Consider the following 25,081-nt stretch of genomic DNA (forward strand, 5'->3'; position numbering starts at 1 on the left):
CCAGGAGAAAACTCCTGGTGTAGGTCAGTGGATCACACTTAGTTACTGCAGAGTAGTCACAACCACAGTTCTTATCCCACCGCTAGACACCAAACATGTTGGACCTAGTGTTACCAAGTCACATAGGGTAGCCTGGCCTATGGTACGACAGTCAGTTCCTAGAAGCACAAGTGTAAAGTTTGCGCACCACCCAGCAGTAACTCAATGCACTTCCACACAAAAACGACACTACACCAAATTTGTGGAAAAATATGGACTGGTTTATAAAAATAGCTTTTGGTTATCTCTAATACTTTTCACACTTCTTTTGTCAATTCTTTTTCTTTACATCTCAGGTTACTCCATTGGTTTAATTACATCAATAATTCAAACACTTGAAATTGCATTGCATTGTACTGGATGCTATGTTCCCACTCCTTAGCACTGATCCTAGCAATCTCACTCAGTGCTAACGTTTTTGGATTGACACCCTGTAGTTTTCTACAAAATTCTTCAACCTTCTCCTATTTATAAAACTCAGTTAGTAATTGGGCTCAACTTTACAATTCACACACACGCCCTCCTTGGCAGATGGGATTCAGGCAGTTTTACTGTCAGAGTGGGTTCCAGGGGCTGCTAGAGGAATCAAAGGATGGTTAGTCTTTACCAGGACTCTGACCTTATACCCAATAGCACGCGGTTCCCTGGCTTCTGATTTGAACTTTCCAGGACCAACTTACTCTTGGTCAGACTCCTGCCTCTAAGAAAGAGTGTCTTGGTTTCTCCACGAACCCCTGGCAGTCCTTCCCTCTTCCCCTGGGTGACTCAGCTGTCTCGACAACCACCTTGCTGCAGTGGTGTCCCTCCCGAGCCCCACTTCCCCAGCTTACTTGTGGTGTGTGTGTCAACTGTCAATGACCTCTCTTTGCCGCCGGGTGGTCCTCGATATTACCACAGACTTTTTCCCCCGGTGGCAGGTACAGGCCTTTGTCCAGCTCCCGGAGCGATGAGCCCTCTCGTCCGCTGGTGTTCCGGTGAGCTTAGCTGAAAGGGGGTAATCTTTTATGCCAATCGGCGGTCCTCGGTCCTGGGGTGACTCCCGCTGAATGAAGCCGAGACTCTACTCCCTTCCAGTACTGCGCCATCGAGGAGACACTTCTCACCAGCCCCCGCCTCACGGAGTGTGCGCGGCAGCAAGTACACTGTAGCGCGTCGCCGCCCTCTTCAGGAAAGAGGCCTCACTCGCTTCCTGTCATGCGCGGCCGGCGGAACACTTCCCTCGGCAGCGCTCACTCCTCCGGACACCTCAGCAGCCGGACGAAGCTCCTTGATTCGATTCTTCTCAAGGAACTGGGTCCCCGGAACCAATTACTCCCCGGCTCAATGTCGGGACAACCTTCCGGTCTTCAACAGAATCCGGGAACGCGGGTAAGTGAAGTGAAGGGTTACTATGCTCCAGTCTCCCTCACAATCCAGACGTGGTGGGAGAGACGGTAGAGGAAGACACCTCAGCTCCTTCTCCTGACGCTCAACCAGGCAGTGCTCCTATGACGCTCCCACCATTACCGTCCCCTCTTGGCTCATAACCATGAAATCTGCCACAAGAAAGTTTCTCTCAGCTGGGCCAGATCAGCAGCAAGGGAGGCAGATTCTCTGTACGAGCAGTAGACCTAAGTGGACCATCAACCCTGACCAGATCTCCCTTCCCTATTCACTGCAGTCTGCACCCCAGACAGCTCCTCACAGATGCCCACTACTTGGCACTCTCTAAAATGGCTGCCCAGCCTTCTGCCTTATATAGGCTGACCCTAGGAAGTCCAGAAGGGACCAGAAGGTTCTGGAATGCCCTATTCTATCCTATGGGTCAGGTCTCAGAGGTGACAGTTATGGCAGTTGGGAACCACCATTTTGTAGGTCTGGATGAATTTTAGTCAGAAAAGGCACCTAGGCCTCAGGAAAAAAAACTATGAGGGCGAAAGAGCATCTAACCCCTGCCAACACCACAAAAATCCAGTGGACACAAAAAGATAAAAAGGGTATGAGGGGCAAAAAGGGGACAAAATAAATAATTAATAGGAGGGGCTACTAAAAAGGCCAGACAGGTCTAACAAGTAGTAATTAACAATTGCCTATTAATTAACTAAATAATTGGTTATCAATTATGTAAATTGTGACATTCTTATTAAATTCCATTGTTTTTTAGGTGTGGGTTGCTAGGTTTGTAGGGACATAGGGTTGCAAGTTAACAAGTTATAATTAAATACGCATTATTTTTTAATTGATTATTACATTGTTTATGAATTTTATAAATTCGATAATTTTGTAATTGGATTAGGAAGAGGTGTGGTGCTGCAGCCAGAGTGGCTGACTCCGGAGCGCGGGGATCACGGTTCAACCCCTGGTGTGCAGCTCAGCTCAGCATCATGTGACTCTGCACAATATCTCACTTAATCTTCCCAACGGCCCCAGCGCCTTGAAACCTTAAATGGTGATATGGTTTGTGCTTTACATGTATGGATTGTTAGTACAAGTATGGATAATCATTGATTATTATTTTACTATTTATATATATTTTATGTTAAGGAATAATGTTTATATTTAGAGTTCTATATTGTTTCTAAATTAGTAGAGTTATTCTAGAATGTAATGTGTTTTAAGTGAAGTACTTTACCTACTGTTGTTAAGACTGGAGTGGGAATAGTAAATGTTATCGCTCTGAAATCCAACGCCTTCCCTACTGTTGCACAGATTTAAGTGGGAATAGTAAATGTTACTCCTTCCCAAGGTCCAACACTTTTTCTACTGTTGCACAGACTGGAGTGGGAAGTAGTAAAATCAATCACTCTAAAGACCAACCCGTTCCCTACTGTTGAACAAACTGGAGTGGGAATAGTAAATTTTACTCCTCCTCAAGGTCCAACACTTTCCCTGCTGTCGCACAGACTAGAGTGGGAATAGTAAATGTAATCCCTCCGAAGACCAACGCTTTCCCTACTGTTGCACAAACTGAGTGGGAATAGTAAATCTTATCTCTCCGAAGTCTAGCGCTTTCACTACTGTTGCACAGACTGGAATGGGAATAGTAAATGTAATCCCTGTTGCAAAGACTGGAGTGTGAATAGTACATTTAACCCAAACGAAGTCCAACACTTTCCTTACTGTGTACAGACATAGAGTACATTTTTTAAATATTACTCTCTGAAGTCCAACGCTTTCCCTACTGTTGATCAGACTGGAGTGGGAATAGTAAATCGTATCCCTCTGAAGTCAACACTTTCCCTGCTGTTGCACAGACTGGAGTGGGAATAATAACTGTAATACCTCCGAAGTCCAACGCTTTTCTTACGGTTGCACAGAATGGAGTGGGAAAAGTAAATCTTACCACTCAGGAGCGCAGTGTTTTACCTAGTGTTGCAAAGACTGGAGTGGGAATAGAAAACATAACCGCTTGGAAGTCTAACGCTTTCCCTACTGTTGCACAGACTAGAATGGGACTAGTAAAATGAATCCCTCCGAAGTCCAACACTTTCCGTAACGCTGCACAGACTGGGGTGGGAATAGTAGATCTAACCCCTCCAAAGTCCAACACTTTCCCTACAGTTGCACAGACTGCAGTGAGAATAGTAAATCTCACCTTTCCAAAATCCAGCGCATTCCCTATTGTTGAACAGACTTGAGTGGGAATAGTAAATTTAATCCCTCCAAAGTCCAGTGCTTTACTTACAATAACACATCCTGGAATTGGAATAATAAATATTACCATTCTAAAATTCAATGTTTTCCCTACTGTTGCACCGACTGGAGTGGTGATAGTAAATGTAACCACTCTGAAGTCCAATGCTTTCTCTACTGCTGCACTGTTGTAGTGGATATTAATATATTTATCCCGATGAAGTCCTACAATTTCTCCACTGCTTCATAAACCTATTATTCCAGACGGTAAACATCGTTTACCCTGAAACTGGAACACCGCATACCATTACAACACAGTTGTTACAATGACCATGTTGTTACAATGCATGCCATTACTCCACAAATTGTAACAACGACTTGCTCTGGGGGGAATTTAAAATTCAACACCTTCCCTACTGTTTCACAGACTGGAGTTGGAATAGTAAATTTACTTTTCCAGCATCCAGCTGTTATTTGTTTAGTAATTTATTTAACCTTTTGGAATTGAATAGCTAATATTTTTTTGTTTTGTGTAAAATATATATATATATATATATATATATATATATATATATATATATATATATATATATATATATATATATATATATATATATATATATATATATATATATATATATTTATACATGTAGTATTTCGTCTGTGAGTTGATCACATACTTTATAGTATGTTGTTTATGTTTATTCATCAGTCCGGTGGGAAGGGCTACTTAATACAGGTGCAAGACCGCGCCAAACTAGATTGACAAAGGCCTCTTGAAGGCTGAAACGCGTCTCTCCTTGTGCTTGGGATTGAGGGCGACCTGATTAAATAAAAAGATGCCGAATCTGGAACCACCTCGAGTCCGTGCCTTCTTCCATAGAGCTTCTGTGGGAGGTGGTTGTTTGTTTCATATATAAATACATATATATGTGTGTGTGTGTGTGATGTGTTTTTATAGTAGTAAATGTTCAGAACTAAGCAAATAAATTATTATAATGTAAAAACATGTTTTAATAATCTTGTTACATTATACATATATAGATAGACATATAGACATACACACATACATATGTATGTGTGTTCATATAAGTATATATGGTATAGAATATTGGTGAGATTTATTTAATTTACAGTATAATAATGGACTACATTAAAATATTTCAGATGCATTACTTTAAACTATATATATTAGGAAGCAATTTTTTTATGCTTTTTAACAATGTTAGTGTGAAACAATATTTTTTTAAATATATTTTTGTATTTACCATTATAAAGATAGGAAATCGATATTTTTTTCACAACATTTCTGTTACATGATATTGTTGATTCTGATATTATGTCAGCGATTCTCTCCACTGTGAACTTCCATTATGTTAATGGCCCTGTTTCCTCGCCTTCCCCCAGGAAGTACTCATGGTAAATCAGACCTTCAGACTCCTACATCATTGTTATTCAATCTTTCATTTATGACCAATGATTTTCTGAGCATACCAGACAGTACTCGGATCCACCAGAACATTGCGCTTGTTCCCTCCATGCAAGAGTAGTAGACCTAGCCCTGATGTCCCTTCGTCTTCCCTGTGCCTTACAAATTTTCCTTGTGGTCCTGTCATTTTTTAATGGTTGAATAGAAGTGGCAGCCATGTGACTGAATCTAGGATTTGGATGGAGGATCAGGGTGAGACAGCAGGAGAGCCTCATTGAACTGGCAGTGTTGGTGTTCTTGATTAAGAATCTACCCCTGATACTCACCCTCTCATATGACTGACATCTGGGTTTGCTTCAAGTCACCTAGGCCACATTGCCCTCCATGCATTTCCTCAGAAAAAGAAGCAACACTTTGCTGACTTTTACCACGAGCTGAAACCAGATCAATCCAAAACTACAAAGTGATATTTAGACATCAAAGGTCCATCAGTTCTCCTGCGGACTCGATGGCTATGTAATGTTAATATCTCTCTTATTAGCTTGTCTATAATGGCAGCTTTATTCACAGGCCTGCATTCCAATATTAGCCTTCCAATATGCTTTTTAACCATTACTGTGTGACTCTTTTATAAATTTTCAGGCTCTGCCTGTTTGTGCACTGTGAGTTGTCCTAACCTGTCTTTGTCTCATTTCTATACAATAAGACAGACTGTTCATGACCATAAAGGCCATCAAGCTACAGTCTAAGCAAAGATGCACAAACCTATTGGAAGCATTGGAAAACTGATAGCCATTTGAAGCTTCTGCTTCATTACATTTCCTGTAGGAAGAGTGAATTTACCTCTTCCTGGGGTCATGCCTTCAACAAATGCTAAATACAGTGCCACACTAATGTAGATATATATTGTGTGGCCTCATTTCTTCTCTTGTCCTTGAAAACTTTAGGTTTACTCAATTATTCTCCATTGTATTTTCGCTGTTCCGTTTCCTGGCAATGGTGTAATCTAAATATGTATGTTTGTGATGAAAGCATTATAATCCGTTTTTTCAACTGACTGTTTTTTTGCAGTTTGTATAGCTTGGGAAATTTAACTTGCCCTTAGTGTTGGGGTTTTAGCATTCTGAAGCATTTGAGTGAAATTCGGGGGTGTTTAGCTGCCTATCGAAATGTGACTGATTATCTATTAACATCTTTGTAAATGCGATGGTGAAGGCTTGGAGAATCGTGGCTAAAAAAAACTATGAAGACAACGATAGCACATTTGTTTTGTACCGCGTACTATAACAGAATAAGTGAAGGGGAGACCATTGGCGGATCTTGCTTTTACTACTGTCTAAAACAAGCCTTTGGTTCGCCATTATGTGGAAAGTTACATGTATTGTACAGTGATTACTTAAAGATTTAACTGAACTGCCCAGAGATTCCAAGACAGGGCCATATCAGGGATATTGGACTTGATGCAAAAACAGCCTTCCTTTTAAATCTCAACTAAATTAATAGCCTGAGACATGAGTATCATTTTACTCACATTATCTCCAGTTTGGAGTTTGCATGGATGGAAAAAAACGAAATAACGTTAGCATAGGTTCAGATTTTGATTTCTGATATTTAGAGAATAATTCTTATGATATGTATTGATTTCTTGCTTTGCCTAGCAGATTGTCTTAGGAATTGGTATCAAATGTGGTTGAAAGAGAACTTGATCAATACAAAATCTTCAAGATTCTACTTTGACATTCCTGTTCCTGGGCTGGTATGTAAAAGAGGGAGGTGTGAGTAGACAACCTTGATGTATACCTCTATTCAGTCTATCCTATTAACACATGCATTGTCTTTGACTGATTAAACAAAATGTGATCTAATTCAACATGGACTAATTATCAATGACCAATGGTATCCCATGGCACTTCAGTACCGTCATAAAAATGTTTTTTTATCTATCAAACTCGTTTTCAGCATCCAAGACATATAATAGGTCAATAATTTTTCGGTAAGGGCTTTTAAATATGGTGGTAGTTTTTAGGGCAGAAATTTTTTTATTCTGACGTCAATAACCACAACTTTGCAATTTGCGTTCATTAAAAAGATTATTGAGCATTTTTCAACAAGAGAGGTATTTAAATCAACTTTGGGAATGAGTGTTATAACCTGAGTAAAGCTTATCTCTTAGTTCTCTGACTGTGTACGTTTATGCACAGCTATAACAAATTGGGGGTGAGTGTCTGATGAAAGTTTGCAAATTCTAAACAATTCCATGAATGATGATATTATGCTTTCAAGTTGAATTTTAGGATCTTATTTATAGTGACTTGGTGGTTGCAAACCCAGAATTACAAGTTTTGCGACTCTTAGATCACTTTTTCTGATGTACCAACCAGATTTGGTGATTCATTAACTCTTTCCAAACTGATCTGCAAACGGTCCAAACGGGACCTCTTCCCTTTGAAAATCAGTCTGGCTGCTTCAGGGGTAGTAGTCAGTGGTCCATGGGACCACTGTCTGCTCTCACTGCAGTTTTCCAAAAATTAGGACTTTTTTTATTGAACCAGATCCCTTTAAGGAACTGTTGATATTTTGTAGCTGTCAGGTTGGTCCAATAAACTGGTAAAGGGCAACTTTTACAAATTCCCCAGTCAATGGATTGGGAATTATAAATGAGAGGCATGAAATATGAAAGGCAACTTTGGTTTCACAGGTTTCAAACTTGTGAACATACTGGCCGTGGTCAGTAGAGGCTGGGAACACTTATTAAGAACGTTTCGAAATATGTCAACATATATATATAGCGGCATCTTTCTCAGTCACACAACTTTAAGAACATATTCACAGTAAAGAAAACAAACTCTCTCTAGCATAAATCAATTACGTAAATCCAGTCTATGGGTGACGTGGAATTCCATATATCTAATCAAATTCAATATTAGGCTTCACTTTCATGATTTGTCGGTAGACACATTGATTCATTTATGAATAAGATGTTGGAACATACCTCATCTACTCCTGTAATGGAGTATGCATGACCTTTAACAAGGCCTTGCGGAGTTTTCGCTTCCGTTTCAGCTGCACTTGTGATCTGAGGATACAGTAATTTAAATATTTGAATAAATGATCTCTACATTTACAGCCATGTATTAAGCGATTGCCTAGATTTTGAAGCATTGTGAGCACACAAATAAGCACTGAGAGTGAAAGATGAAGTACATACTGGTACTTAGGAAGTATGATAAAAATGGAAATGTATAGGCAGAATTATAATGTATACTCAACTGGGCAGGTATAGAGAGAGAGAATGCATAGAATATGTAAAGATCACAAATACTCAAAGAGCTGATAGTTTATATTATCAACAAGCGCATGTTGTCCTAATAAACATAAATAGTTCCCCAGGCAGAACTATATGTATGGAAATAATATACGCAAATTGAAAAACTGTATTAATCTGTGTTTCATTTGTACCAGTGGTTGCCAGTAAAGGAAGAAAGAAAGAGGGAGAGAAAAATAGGAAATCAGTGGCAATGGGAAAAAGCAGAGCTAAAAAAAAACGTAGAAGTAACTTAATAACACTCAGAGTGTAGGGTGCTGGAAGGAGAGGCAGGACGTGGAATCAAGTCTAGACCACCTTGGTGAGAAACCCCAACATACGGCAGCGGGCTGCTGAGAAATACTTTGGGCCCATACATTTTCTTTTTGTGACATATTAAACACTCGTTTACTCACAATTTGAACAACAAATATACAGATGATTAGTCAGAATTATTAAATATATTTTATAAATCGCATCTTTCAGGCAAATAGCCAGGACAAAATGAAACATTAGACTGTCTCTCGGGGTCACCTGTCTGATCATGTTGTAACTGAATAATAAACAAATGAAGTATGGAGCAGAGAGTCAGTGTAATGTGCACTGTCCTTCCCACAACTTCTCTTTCAATGATGAATTCCATGTAGATAAACCAGACTGCATAGAAAGAGCACAAAGGCTCCTTGAGATGTGTCACCATAATAAGAATGGGGGCATAAATAACAAGCTAAATAGAAAAAAACTTTATTGCTCTCTCTCCCTGGCGCTTGATTCTCAATGAAGATGTTTTTTGTCTAAAGGCTGACATTTAATTCAATAGTTTAATGCTGCATTCCAAAAAGATTTATTTTATGGGATTCACATAGATTCTTAGAAGCAACTCTAAGATAGTTTTAGATTCCCGAGGGGCTGTAATACCGGTGTGCCCCGTGGGCACAACGAGCTTTCGCACCCGCTTTGCATGCCCCCGCGGCACTTTCGCATTACAGAAGGTGCCGCAGGCACTTGTGTAGCCCCTTCTGTGATACCAATAGCGCGGGTGTACATAAAGAGCCAGCGCTATCATTCGAGGGCATTCCCCCATTTGCATGGGGGTGTGGCCCCATGCAAATTAAGGAATCTCTTTGCCATTGTGCATGCACCATATTACAGACACAGGTGCAGAGGCAAAGAATCTGTCAGGAGGCGCACTGACAGTGTGCCACCTAAAAGGCGGCCCACTGTCATTGTGTCCCCTGATAGCAGCCCTCAGGAGAAGGGAAAGGAAGTCCGGTGGACCCTCCAAGACATCCCCTTACAGACGTGTGCAGTCACTCATTGCACCTACCTGCAAGGAGATCTCTAATCCCTTCAAAGTGTAGGCGGGTTGCCACCAGCACAGTGAAACACGGATCGGCTTCAAAGTAGCCACTCCTTTTTTCACTTGAATGCATGGCCCCCCGGGGGCAGCTCATTCACTATAATGCCACACCTTTTGAAAGGTGCGCCCGGCGCTAACCAGGAAAATGTGCAGCCTACCGTAATACGGCCCCAGGAGTACTTCAATTTTCAATATATACGGAAACAAAGCATGCCATCTGGGGCATTTGCACAATTAAGTTTTAAGCGTTTTATCTTCTTCACAGGGAAGATATTTTATCTTTAGATACACCTCTTTCCCGCTCTATTAAAGGTGAGATTGTTCCTTAAATCCTCTCCTTCTCAGGAGGGTTTTGGGGAAATTACTTGCAAGAGGTATGAGAATGCCCATTAACCTACAGCTTTGCAGTTGTTCACCAACTTCTTGTGGGCCGAAAATGAAATGCAGTATGTCTCGACCCTAATCCTAAACTCAGTAATATTAACATGCTCCCAACTGGCAAATTTGTTTTGCATTTATAAAAGAGATTTGTGAGCAGAAATTTCTACAGATCTTCATTCTTTAAATCAGATCATGAAGGTTTCTGCCTGAAAATTATGTTTTTTATACATCCTAGCCTTCCTTATGTTCCAAAAACACAAAATCTGCCCATTAGATACAAACTTTATAAGGAAATATCAAAAGGAATTTACTCATACAATGCACAAGCTTTTCAAAGTACACCCACAATTTAATTTCAGTTGCTGAATTAGAGTTTTTACTCAGTTTAAATCACTGGTGCTGGAGGTAGGGATCCAGGGTGCTGCAGCACCCTCTAATTAACCTGGCTCGATTTCAGAAGGTAGATGGGAAATAAATACGCCTGTACATTTTCTATCTTGCCATATTTGCTGTGCATAACAAGACAGAGTTCAAATGTCAGGCTATGTCTTCTGACACATTGCTGCTTATTCTTTAAATAAGGAGATTGATGGTTACTTTTCTTTCTCTGATTGCAATGTGACAATCTTGCTGGGGTACAGGAGCTGTAACTGGAAAGGCTGTAGGATGTTACTTTTTTTCCTAACACAACACATTTAAATGAATTGTACAAATGTCTCAAAATATACCAGCAGTTAGGAAAGCACAAATGAAGCACATGTTTTGATAATCCAGAATTGTGAAGAAAGCTACAATTTGAATAGGACCAAAACAAATCAGATTCTCATATTAGTTTTGTGCAAAGGATAAACATTTGCTGAATGAAGCCTGATTCATTTCAATGGAAAATGTGCTGTCTGTAAACGGCAGTGCACTACCACACCATACTTTAATATTATATTTGAGATAGAATGTTCCAAAACTCACCATTGGCTACAGCAGACCACACCCTTAACACTCTCTTTCTGAATAGGCGTGGCTCATTTGCTACACTTGTTCTCTGTATGCCTTTTGGATTTTTCACAAGCCCTGTGATTTCAGTCATGGCAGCACACCCACTCTACAAACTGTTCCAGCACAACTGGTTTAACTACTTTTTTATATGTATTTTCATAACAACAAACATAGAGAACTGCAAAAAAGAAACTCCCGTCCCTTGCTGCCCTTCCACCCAACTCCCCCCTAAACTCTCCCATTTGTATCCCCTCCCCACCCTGGCCTTACTTCCTTATTTAATTTCTTTTTACAGTCTAGCAGGGTGCACATTGTGATTTTTATATAGCTCACACATGGTGTATTAGTTGGTAGTTGGCTCTCAGATCGTTTTATAACAGAGTTCTAGTTTAATGCTCCCTAGAAAATGTAGCTATCTGAGTCTCTTGGGGCAGGATAATTCTTTAAAATCTGGAGACCGATGTTTTCTGAAATCTCTCTCCTGAACAATTTTTTAAAAAGTTTTTCCCATTCCCAACACCCACCAGTTTGTCCTCTTATTTATTTTCAGTGGACCCTGCCGACTGCCCCCAGACAGCGAGTAGGGTTTTTGTTTGATACCTTTTTACTTTTTACTCGAGTTAGAGTCTTTATAATCTGGTCACAGCCATTTGGCTTTTGAAAGGCAAGTAAGCATATTTAAAAGGAGTCAGGATGTATCTAAACTTGGTGAATATGTATTGCTTTCTGAGAAAGAAACTCAATTTTAGGAAAAGTTGCATGGTAATAATTAAGTAGTTGTATGATCCCGATAATCAAATATCTATGTTGATATACATTTTGTTTGTGGCTTTTTATAGGAAATGAACGTTTGCAGTTAAATCACCCGATATTATAAAAAGAAGAACCATTTTAAAAAGGATGAGAAGCAACTGCATGCAACTTCGACAGATAATACCCCTAAAGGCTCAACCGTACATTATAATTAGGCTGTCCGGTTTTAGGTTTAAACCTATAATAACTGATGAAACCCCACCCAAAGGGAAATAGCCCTCACCAGTGTAAATATATAAACACTGAAAAAACACCTGCACAACAACAAACTAAATGTCATTCAAAGAAAGGAAAAGGAGAGTGAAGAAGTCATTTTTATCTTCCTGAAGGGGCCAATACAATGTAACTTTGCTCTGCAAGCAAGGAGCAAGAAAGACTGGGATAACATTATTCTGCTTAAGTTTTGTTTTTTATGGATGTCACAAAAATATTGTTTCTTCTTCCTTTTGCTTTTTTCAGTTTTGTGGTCTTTGGTCTAAATATGCAGGGTTTAGAAGAATGTTTTAGGTCTTTTTAAATTGGTTTATAAACTGCAGAGAATCAGGAAATATCAAAATTATATTTGATATTTTGGCTGCTTTTGATTCTTGCACTGATAGGTTAAAAGGCTGGTTTCATAAGAATCTTTCCCAATATGTGCCATCGCATTTAACCACAGAGAATGGGTAAAACCCTTGATACATCAGCCCCAGTTTCTAGTGAGTCAGTATTGATAGTAGGTGAATTGCCAACACCTCAGGTTTTAAACTTTTAATGCAAGGTATAGTGAAAAATATACGTGAAAAGAGTGTTATCACAAAGCATCTTGGATAGTGGTGAAAACATGATTCCAGACTTTTGGAAAACATGAAACGCAGTGTCACTTGAAATGCTGCTGCAAAATGGTTCTTTCGAAGTTCAACAAAGCTTGGAGTAATATTGTTTGTATTTCCAGTGATTCAGCTATGTAAATTAAACCATCCATTGCATTTGAAGTCAATGAAACCTCACTGTGGTACTCTGTACAAGTTCTAGATCCATTCCGTAAAGGGGAATTTTCTCCATAGTTTTAAAAGTGCTGCTTAATTTTTGACCGCTTCAATAACTGAGGGTGTAAGTGCCCTGTGAGGTTTTCGTCACCGCGCCTGCCTAGACTACAACTCCCATGAGCCTTTGCAGTAGGAAGTATTTGATGGGAAGCGCCCGGACGATGGTGCGCATAATCCTGAGTCCGTCTTTGTTTTCGGTGGATAGTTCCAGCCTTCGTCGTTGCAGAAGCAGCTGCTTCTGTCACGGAGCAAAGCGGTGACGGAGCCAAGGGATCAGAGCGGTACTGGTTGTGGTCATATCGCTGGGAGCCGTAGCTCGCGATATTTTCCTGCGCCTGAGATCTTGGTACTTTTGAGCTCTCGTATCGGCTGATGCGAGCTGGGATTTGTCTATTGTTTGTTTGCTTAGGAGCGTTGTGGCCGAGGCTGCGCGCTGCCCCGGAAGCTCCAGCGTTGGAGTCCAACGGATTCAGTAAGGAGTAACAACGGAGCGTCGTGGTGTTCCGTGTGTTGTTGTTTTTCAGGTCTGGAGCGGTGAGGTGGTCGAAACTTCCCGCTGCCGGATCGACGTTTGTGGTTTTATAAAGCATATTGGTTACGCGGAGCATAGGGGTGGTCTCAACTCCATGCTGCCATTTTCTTGCGTTTCTCTGGCGGATAGCTATCTAGAGGAGCATTGGAGTGGACGCCACCTCATGCTGCCTTTTATGAATTTTAGGGGAACAATTCTCAACACTGCATTATAAGTATTGGTGATACCTTTTTTGAGTGCTTCGAGAGAGTTATCTCTAACTCATTAGGTCTTTCTGGACTGGGGAAAACAGAAGTACATGGAACTCATACTGGATTATAAGTTAAAGGGGTCATTTATAAGTTCATCTCCTCATAACATGGTGTGTGATTAGGCATAAAGGATTCATTTATGTTTCATGGTGCTGCCAGGATATATTATAACGTGTGGATTTCTTTACAGGAGTGTGAACTGGGACTTATTTGTTAATGCTGGAAGACTATTTACAGCTTACTAAGGTATAGGAGTTCTAGCGAGAATTATTGAGTGTAGGGTTGGCTGTTGCCTAGTATTTATCTTTGTCCTGTGTTTTGTCGTTTCAGAACCCTTGTCCCTGCTGACCCCTTCCCTTCCCCGGTCTTTCTTGTCATCTTTTCTCCCTCACCTGGGATCCACTCCGGATCGCCGACCGACCCCTGCCCTCACCACGTCTTCAACAAGGCCGACGCTGTCATCGCACCCCACCTACGAGACATCATCAACACATCCTTCGACACCGCCACCTTCCCTGAGAGCTGGAAGCACGCCGAACTCAGCGCTCTACTCAAGAAACCCACAGCGGACCCCACCGAACTCAAGAATTACCGCCCCATCTCGCTCCTCCCGTTTCCAGCCAAAGTCATCGAAAAGACCGTCAACAAGCAGATGGCCGCCTTCCTCGAGACGAATGGATCCCTCGACCCCTCACAGTCTGGCTTCCGAGCCAACCACAGCACCGAGACCACCCTCATCGCCGCCACCGATGACATCCGAGCCCTGATGGACAACGGAGAAACAGCGGCCCTCATCCTCCTAGACCTCTCCGCGGCATTCGACACTGTCTGCCACCGCACCCTAGTACAGCGCCTCAGCAACATCGGAATCCAGGACAAGGCGCTGGAATGGATCATCTCCTTCCTCGACGGAAGAACACAGAGAGTCCGCCTACCACCATACAAGTCAGAGGCCACCGAAGTCATCTGCGGCGTCCCTCAAGGATCCTCGCTGAGCCCCACCCTCTTCAACGTCTACATGAGCCCCTTGGCGGCCATCGCACGCCAACACAACCTCAGCATAATCTCCTACGCCGACGACACCCAGCTGATCCTCTCCCTGACCAACGACCCCGCCGCCGCCAGAGCCAACCTGCACGAAGGGATGAAAGAGGTAGCCGAGTGGATGACGACCAGCCGCCTGAAACTGAACTCAGACAAGATGGAAGTCCTCATCCTGGGCTCTTCACCCTCCGCCTGGGACGACTCCTGGTGGCCTCCCGCCCTGGGCACCGCACCCAAACCGACAGACCATGCACGCAACCTGGGCTTCATCCTGGACTCCTCCCTCTCCATGACCAGGCAAGTCAACAACGTCTCCTCGGCGTGCTTCAACATCCTACGCATGCTACGGAAGATCTTCTGGTGGATCCCCACCGAGACCAGGAAGACCGTCACCCAGGCCCTCGTCACTAGCCGACTGGACTACGGCAACGCCCTCTACGCCGGTACCACCGCCAAGCTCCAGAAGAGACTCCAGCGGATCCAGAACGCCTCAGCCAGACTCATCCTCGACATCCCACGAACCAGCCACATCTCCGGACATCTGAGAGACCTACACTGGCTCCCCGTCAACAAAAGAATCACCTTCCGCCTCCTCACCCACGCACACAAAGCCCTACACGACCAAGGCCCGAGCTACCTCAACAGCCGAATCAACTTCTACGCTCCCAAACGCCACCTCCGATCAGCCAACCACGCCCTCGCCGCCGTCCCCCGCATCCGTAGAGCGACTACAGGAGGAAGGTCCTTCTCCTACCTGGCCGCCAAGACCTGGAACTCCCTCCCGACCGACCTGCGCCTGACCCAAGACCACCTCTCCTTCAGGAAGAAGCTGAAGACCTGGCTGTTCGAGCAGTAGTGGCACCCCCCCACCCCCAGCGCCTTGAGACCCTACGGGTATGTAGTGCGCTCTATAAATGTCTTTGATTGATTGATTGATTGACCTGCTGGTTCGGACACCCTGTGATTTACATTCAGGGTGTTAGTAACACCTGGAGGTGGAGCCATATATTCATCAGCCGGATCCTGCAAAGCGGGCCCTGACACGCCCAGTTTAAAGCAAATGTTGCAGAACCTCCCAGAGGATCGCAATCTTCAAGTGCACCAGTATTGGCATGGAAAGCTATGTCAGTGGCCAGACTTAGCAAATTGTGTAGTGGCTGTTTTGGAGTTGCCCAACTCAAGTGCCAATGTTGAGAGGGCCTTTTCACAATTAAAAGTTTACATGGGACGGAAAAAGCGAGCGCACATGACCAAAGACTCGCTGAAGAAGTATTGTATGGTGTACTGCAATAAGTTTGATTTGCAAAAATGTATTTGGACCTCTTATACACTGTACATACATTGTCTATTTACCATGCACGATCAGTGCAGAAAAAATTATAAAAGCAAAATGTTCCAGAAACACCAGAAAAACACTGTTTCTGTTGTTTTTAATGCAGTGAAAATGTGTAACCACTGATAACCACTGTTTTTTTAAGGTATTAAAATAACTTGAAAACACTGAAAACCCCCACCAGAATTTACCAAAAATAGAAACTGAAAACAAGAAAGCCTAATTATAATAATTATTGTGCTGTGCCACAACTTAATTGTCGACCATCTTTGTAGTGGGGCGACATCTCACCCCAAACCAATTGCACTGCGTTACTGAGGCCATCCTAGGCGACATCTTTATACATGTACTCCTTTTCATTGCAATATTTGCCCTCTCTTCTTTTATTCATTTTTTTCATTCTTGACCTTATTTAAATTCCACACGAGGAGTGAAAATGCTATTTCCCAAGTTTCTTATGTGCGATTGGTTTGGGGTGAGATGTCGCCCCACTACAAAGATGGTTGACCAATGAGTGCTTTTTGGGCATTGCACTGTAACCAGTCTGCACGCACAGACAGCAAAACACGAGAAGTTTGGGTTAACTTCAAAAAGAAAGTGTGCATCCCGTCCCCTACATTTGACAACTTAATTGCCGACATTAAATATACTTTAACTCAAGTGAAACTCCAGAATATCACCTATTGTTATAAGGAACTTTATAATCACTGATGTAGGATAAGCTGCTAAAGCTTTAAATGTTCCATAATTACAGAAGTACAATGTACAGTTTGGACTGAATGACTTATGCTGATGGTTGTTGAACTTTATACTGATGTTATTGACCGTACTGAACCCCCATCATCTGGTCTTTGTAGTGCAGATCCTGAACATTCCTACATTTGTTCAGTGCTTTAGGTGTTAAGCATAAATCAGCCTCAATTTCCTTCTGGCTTTTGCATTACCAAATGGACTTGAATTCCTGGATCTAGTTACTGGCAGACATATTGGGAGTTTCTGGACTGGTCAACAATTATCTTAGCATGAGAGAATTTACCTTTTTGACACATTTCACCAAATTACTTTATTCTTGTTATTGGTATTTTCACTACTGAAGTAACTGAAGACTTCTAACCAGACCCCTACTACACTGGCTGTGATCTGAGAAGAAAGCTGTTTTTGTATAAAGTTTAGAAAGCTGAAATTTTGGTAAGTCAACTGATGATACACAATTATTTTGCTCAGCTGATCCAAGATTAGTTCTGGGGTACTAGAGTGAAGGAAATATTATTCCCACTTCTGCCTAAAAGATAATGTGCAAAAATACCAATGTTTTCTGTAGGACGATGCCAGGCTTCTTTTAAAAATGCACCATCGATAACAAAAAGCTTAATTAAAAACTTATTTTAGTCAAATACTACAAGCATCAAATATGCAGTGTATATGTAATGCGGTCTGTGATTAGTAGTGGAATAATTAGATGCGGATTATCTATATGATTTATCATTTTTTTAAATATAGCCTGCCTGTAGCTTAAACATATCGTATAGAAAAAAAACTTCTTTCAAGAAGTAGCTGAAACACGTTAGATATAAAGAGCCAATTGCGCAAACAGTAGATACATTTTGTGGTATATAGTTACCAATATGTTAACTGACAAATGAATGGTTTGAATAAATTGATGTTAAATACTGATCATGTGGAATAGATCTTATTTCACACAAACGTGTGTGACTCATCATAATTGTTAACTGTAACCATAGGTGTAATTCTGGTGGGATGGAGAAATTTTTATAAGCAATCAGATCTGATTTCAGGGCGGCACATTCAAGAGAAGTACAAAGCAGCTGTTTAAAAGCTGCTCTGTGTCTCTCTCTGCAGACGGCAACCCGCCTGTACTTTTAAAAGGGATTAGAGATCCCCTTGCAGGTGGGTGCAGTGAGTGACTACACCTGTTTGCGATTTCTGGGGGATCCATGGGACCCCCTTTTATACCTCCAGAGGGAAACCTTTAGTGGTGCACTTTCAGTCCGCCTCCAAAAGGCAAGTTTGGTCTGCACCCACATCAGTAATACACGTGCAGCGCAGGACTGGCCAAAGCGGGCACCGGGCAATTCACCCAGTGCACCGCATGGGTGGGGGCTGGTTTTGGGACCCTGGGGGCCATTTTTGTTACAGGGCCGAAATTCGTCCCTGTACCAAAATCGGCTGAAAACCGGCCCCGGCAAAGAGCTCGGCGGCACCTCCACCCCACCGCGTTGGGGGGGGGGGGGGGGGGGGGGGGGGGGGCGGCCGAGCACTTTGCCAGGGCTGGTTGTGGTTCACAGTCTGGCCCTGTACACGTGGGCACAGAGGTAAAGAGATTCCCTCATTTGCATGGGGCGACACTCCCATGCAAATGAGGGAACTTCTTCTAATGATAGCTCTGTCGCCACATGTGCGTCTGTGCTATCTGTATTACAGAAGAGGCAGCACAAGGGTTTGCGGCACCTTCTCTATTACCAAAGTGCCCTGAAGGTCACACAAAGGATACTTCTGTAAAACGGACCCTAATATTCTTTTTTTTTTGGCTTCCCCTCTATATAATATATTCTTCCTCAAGACTTATGCACATGTTGGCTTTTAGGAAGACATTTAAACATTATTGTCCTGCGATATAAACTGCTGATCATAAAACATTTTGCTATTCAAAACAGCAAAATTAATACACATTCCCATGCCTCTTGGTTAAAACCATGGTGCATGGCAACACGAAATGCAATGGTAAGATACAGGCATTCTGCTCACCTTAAAGGAAACCATTTGCATCTGCACTTGATCGACTTGTAATATCTTGGTGTCTCCATAAAATGGTGGGTTCTTTACAAATGTACAGAAAGATGGATACTAGCCCTGACATCAGCCCTCTCTGATCCTCTGGATCTAACTGGCCTGGGTCCTTGAATAAAACCTGAGTGTTCATTTCAGGTGTCTGACTCCACAGAAACTTCTAGCTGCTTCTGAAAGTTTTAATAGTGACCCTTACTTCGAATGAGGTAATTCTACATTGAGCCAAGTTAACCAATGTTCTGTTTCTATGAAAACAACTTGGGGCCTGATTGCGATGCCGTTTGGAAGGCCTCCGAATCGGATTTGGCTTTTCTGGATCCGGTTTGTAGCCCTTGTTTCAGACCAAATTGTACACAAGTCCTAACGACCAACTATGATGGAAGGTCTTGTTCGCGTTGACCGAATTGTTTCCGACCCAAACCGGTCTGCACGACTCGTTCGTACCCGAATCGTGCCATGCTATGGAGCCGCATGCCGACCAAGTGTGTACAATGCACGATGTGGTCAGCTGCTTCGCCTCGGTCTCATCGAGACGAAATGGCTGTCGGAATCATACCATGGGGGCCTGTAGCAGGCCCCCTTTCACCCAGGGCATGCCCATGCGTCCCCCCTATCCAGGCATGCACAGTGTGTGGGGCCCGCCACAGAGTGTACGCTTTTCCCCACCTACACCTTTTCTGATTTGGGGGTCTGTGTACCTGTCTGTACACAGGCTCCCATAGAGTTCAATGAGAGTCTGAGTGAACCGAGTCCATAAGCATACGGCTGCCTCGTACTCGCTCGTTCGGACTCCCGGAGCACGTTTCGCTCAGAAAGCCCTCTGGATCCGAGTCGTATGGAGGGCTTTCCTAGCGAGATCATAATCAGGCCTTTGGACATTACTTTCTTTTGCACATAGTTTCTGCTTTCCTCTAGTCTAACATACTTACAGTTACTCCCACAATTAAAAAAACCCTTACTCTGCAGCTATAATGGGACTGGATCTCTATTTTTCTCCACACCTACACCATACTTTATGCTTGTGCCGAAAGGTTTACAATATTTCAGAAAACTATTACAGATTTCAAGTCATTTGAATGAACCACTATTACTGCTTTAATCATATGCAATCACAGCAGTCCCAAAGATAGCTTTGAATCACCGGTGGTCCCCTATGGAATAATGATTCAATTAGCCTAGCTGTAACTTGCTCATGCTAATAAATGCCTCCCTTTCACATCTTCGTGACAAGATGAGAAACTGTAGATAGTTGTTTACATTTTTGTAACAGCTGAAGGCCATCTTCTTTGTTTCTCATGATCTAAGTCTCTGCACACCTCTATGCTCCCTTTCTTTGGTTGTGACCACTTTTCTCTATGACAGAACCGTCCGTATACACCTATGAATTCTTGCCCTGCCTCTGATTGCTAGGAGCTCTTTGTTCCCAAGCATTCTAGTGGAAATCCAGGCCGGATAGAACTGTGATTCATAGATTACATGTAAAAATATTTGTTTGACAATTGTTTTGTGAGAAGATTTTCTTTGATACAGTTCTAATACACAATCATTGGTGACAACTTACTTTTTGAATTCTAATGATTTTTTGATGAACTTAGTCGTACATTATCAATTATTAATGTTACACTTGGAATGATTTTTATCAGAGATTTAGAAAGTTGTTTATTAATGTAGTTCAGTCGCGCCACATGTTTACAAGGAAAACATTTTTAATAATATGGATGCTGATGTGGTGTTCAAAAAGACAAATAAAAAAGAGAAGCAGAATAATGATTTTGATGAGCAGGCTAATTTTATTAATGAGTCTTTGAATTCTACATCTACTCCATATATAGTAAGACCAGTGAAGATAAGTGACACTAACTCAGGACCTGATACAGGTGCTGGGGGAGATGGTGGTACAGTTGTGCAGAAGTCTACTACTACTATAGTCATACCGAGTGCACTGATGCAGACAGCGATGGTTGCTGTGACTACCACAAGTGGAGATACACAATTTGGGTGTACAGATGCAAGCTTCCACACCTGTAAGAACAATTGTAGCTGAAGAAGCTCCTAATGAAATTAACATTGGTATTTAAAAAATTGGATGTGGTGAAAGGGTGCAGATAATTGTTGACTTAAATAGGTTATTGACTTAAAATGCTGATTAAATTAGATATCTGATTAGAGAAGCAGCCAGATGTGCAAATGAAGAACCTAAAAAATTAGATCAGTTGGGTGATGAATTAGAGTTTGACATCAGCAAGATAGAAAAATGTGAAACAAAATAAAAGAATGGATTTGACACATGATGAAATTAAAGAGATGGCTTTAATCACATTGATAGCCCATATTAAAAGATTTAATTGAGAATACAAGGGATTTGGGTGATTTGAGGAAATACTGAAAAAGATGAAAGAAAAGGACAACACATAAAAAGAGAATGAAAGGGACAGAAGCTAAGGTGAGAGCTGTCTCAAGTGATTTGGAAATGAGTCCCGAAGCAGTTTTAGAGTTTTCCTTGAGAGAAGTTCATGGAGGGAATTTGTGCATGGGCTATGCATATACTAATAATTTCACTAAATCTAGAGAGGATCCAGTAAAATATTATGAAGAGATACACACATTTACACACATTTCTCAGATGCTGTTGACTGATATAAATATGCTGTTTGAAACTGTTGCTCCTAGTCACTCGTGGTTTGAGTATAAGGCTGTTGTTGGATGGCTTGAAGAGTTTTTGTTATCGTAGGCGAATGGTTAGGTAATTTAGGTGATAATGCATTACAGGCAATACTAACGCCTATAGTAATCATAAAGATTTGTGCAATTATTCAGTTTTTTTTGCTAAAATTTTCTGAGTTTATGATTAGTATGTATAAAAACAAAAGTAAAGGTGAAAATAGACTGAAGAAAATGAAAAGGTCAATAGAGATGGAATTGGAGAGTCTTAAACAGTATGTCTACAACAAGACAAAAATGGCAGAGGTCAATTCTGAGAAAAGAACTGAAGAAAATGACGACGTATATTAATTGGTGACTGATTAATAAAGTTTTATTAATGTATTTTTAGTCATTAGAAAATAATCAGGGGAAGGTTTGCTAAAGATTTTTTTAAATGCACAACTTTGGGTGTCAAATACATTTTAAAACACTAATTATTTTTAGATGCATCTAGTTATGATGATGAAATAATAATGTTACACTTTAAACAATTTTTATCAGACATTTAGAAGTGTATTTATTAGTGTTGTTTGGCTATGCCCATTTTACCTGGACAACATTTTTAATAATATGGATGCTGATTTGGTGTTCTATTCATCTTGCTCCTGCTCACTACCCCTTCCAATCAATGTCGCCTTGTGTGTCTTTCCTCCTCACAGTCTTTCCAGAGCATAGGACACTGTGATGCAATTGGTTATTTTCCTTAGAGTGCATGAATTGTGAAATGTATTGTGAATGAAACCTTCAACGTGTTCCAAAGGTATATACATTTAAAGACATCTCCACAGTAGTTCCGATGTGGGCCTGGTAGAATACACTGGTGTATTTATTTGAAAAATGTTTCACATTGTGTCATGCATCTCTGGACAGCAGCAATCCAGAAGCTGCTGGAGCCTTTCATAAACGTGGGCTAGTTGTATGTGCTTTATATAACATTATAACTTCTGACTCATCCAAAATGTGTTAACACTAGTCATGCCATACTGAATTTCCAGTTTTTGCTTATTAACTATTCATAAAATAAGTATAAAAACCCCTTGATTATGGGGTGAACCATATTTTTAATTTCCTTCTAGGGATGCGGTATATTCCACTTATGGGTTTTGCTGTTCCTGGGGACATAGTTCTGGCTTCTGACTATGTACTCTGTATCTTAGCATTCATGGCATATATTCTACATTTTTCTATAGTGGTTAATTTAAGATTTTTGTAATAAAATCCTACAAATTTTCCATGATTTAAGAACTCAGTTATTGAGTGCTCTCAGTTACTTATTCACTACCCTGATAAACTAATGTTGATCTGATGTTGAGGAGGCATTTTTTAACGCTAGATCGGTAGTGTTAATCTGGCAATGAATTTTAGAAAATTGAACTGAATATCTGACAAGAAAATAAAATAAATGTATTGAATTACAGTGAAGAGAAGTTACAGAAAGAAATATATACCTATGTTTTATAGGCAGATATAAATATACAAATGCATGGTAGAAAGGGATATGCAAGTCTGACTCTTTGATTCAGAAAGCACACTTTTGTGCATGTGCCATTTGCTTGCCCACTCCCTTGCCCAATACAAAGTGGCTCAAACAAAGACACTACAAGCTCTTCCCCCAAAACGGTTCCATTTCCAGCTAAACACAGTTGTGGCTGTCCGACAATAAGCATTATTACCATTTGTGCTTCACCTGTGTAATTGGGTATTGTAGCCCCAAGACATTGAAGCTACATTTACATATGAATCCGCCACAGGTGCACGCAATAAATGCATCACCATCCCCTGCATTGCAATGGAAGCATTACTTTGCCAACCAAAGGATATGTTGAATATTTAATTGCCCATAGATATACTCCAATAGTTTTTCTCTAGTTGTGCTAAAATACAACTATGCCAAAACTTAAAAAAGAGAACTTGCAGCATGTATTAAAAATTCAAGAATTTAGCCTGTGTTCTATTTTGCTTTTGCCCTTTCATGATATCTATCAACTTACTTAGTTATTTACTTACATCAATGGAGCAACCCAACATAGAGCCCCTTTGAATAGCTTTTCTTAAAATGTCATAGAAATTTGAAGGAACTGCCTTCAAATCATATGTCTCAGAAACTCCTCCAGTGAAATCTTCCATTGCTTCTATTGTGCTACCGCCTTTCAGGGCTTCGTAACTCCCATTTAGCCTGGAACAGACAGAAAGAAGTAAAATGTAACATCTATCATTGACAATGTGCATAATATTCAGTCTAGAAGGTTCCATCATACCCCACTACAACACAAATTGGATGTCTTAGTATACCCCGTCGAACCTGTTATGATAAGTTTAAACAATTGCAGGTCCCTCAGAATACCTATACATGTTCCATAGCATTAAAGTTCGCCTACCACCTCCACTGCCTCAACAGGCAACTTTTACCATATTTAAAGACTGTACTATGTGCTTTCCATTGATCAAGACAGAGGCGTAACGCAGGCACCTGCAAAGCAGGGGATCCCCAAACTCTTCAGAGAGCCCCCATTCAGCACAAGGTCAATGCACATATGTGAAATATGGGAGACTAAGGGTCCCCTCGACACATTCAGCAGGTGGCCCCATCATTTTGGGTTACGCCACTGGATCAAACATCTGCTTTCCTTACATTTCTAAACTGAAGACTACAAATTCAGGAGCAGGAAACCTTCCCCTTTTATGCAGGTTCTTGGTACCACTGTTCTCACCAGTTAGAAGCAAGACAGAGATCCTGACCGGCATCACTAAAATATTGACTCAATCGTCTAAAAATGTGGATCATTGCAATAGTAGCTCAGTAAAATTAAAATATAATGAACATCAAATATTGAATTGTGGTTTTAATATCAATACCTAAGGCATTATTAAGAACGATGAACCTAAAATAGTGTTTCACTAAAACGTGTCTTGCTTTTATTTATCATTCAGAAGCTGCTTACCACACAGAGATAACTTGTAGCAAGATACCATCCCCCCCTGAAACTGTTTATCTGACCAACCTTTGATTTTACCAGACCTGAGCAGGAAGACAGAGGCAAGGAGACTAGACTTGCTGCATTTCATATAGGAATTTTTCAAATTAAGTCTTAAAGCGGCAACTTGGAACCCCGTGTGACTCCGGGTGGTGCACAATCAGAAGGTACATATGTTTTAACAGTTCTTATTAGATGTTAATAAGGTGGAAGGGGGTGCAGAGCAAATTCTTGAGACTTAAGGTAGTTATGTGGGGCCTCCTTTGTGGATGTTTGGTTTCTCTCTTGAGGATAGGCTGGTATTGGATACCATACTGGTGGTAGGACTAGAAAGCACTTTTAGCTGTCAAGAGGTCTCATTTAACTCTTGCTGATACAACACAACATGATGTATTGGTAAACAGAAGCAAACCAACTAAATGGCAAGATACAAGCCATATATCCATGAACATGTTCAGGTGACCTTTTACCACGAC

At 41.3% G+C, this 25,081-nt stretch overlaps 1 protein-coding gene across 1 annotated transcript in view; it reads right to left on the minus strand.

The window, feature by feature from the left end:
• CAPN9 (calpain 9) overlaps positions 1-25,081 on the minus strand; it is a 301,607-nt gene that overhangs the window by 190,243 nt on the left and 86,283 nt on the right. The window contains exons 5-6 of the mRNA XM_086927144.1: positions 23,638-23,806; positions 8,073-8,156 (exon numbers count right to left, since the gene is read on the minus strand). Of these exons, the coding sequence (XP_086783270.1) occupies positions 8,073-8,156; positions 23,638-23,806 (253 nt within the window). The remainder of the gene's footprint in view (positions 1-8,072; positions 8,157-23,637; positions 23,807-25,081) is intronic.

This window comes from Lissotriton vulgaris, chromosome 6, assembly GCF_964263255.1.
Source record: "Lissotriton vulgaris chromosome 6, aLisVul1.2, whole genome shotgun sequence".
Lineage (NCBI taxonomy): Eukaryota > Metazoa > Chordata > Amphibia > Caudata > Salamandridae > Lissotriton > Lissotriton vulgaris.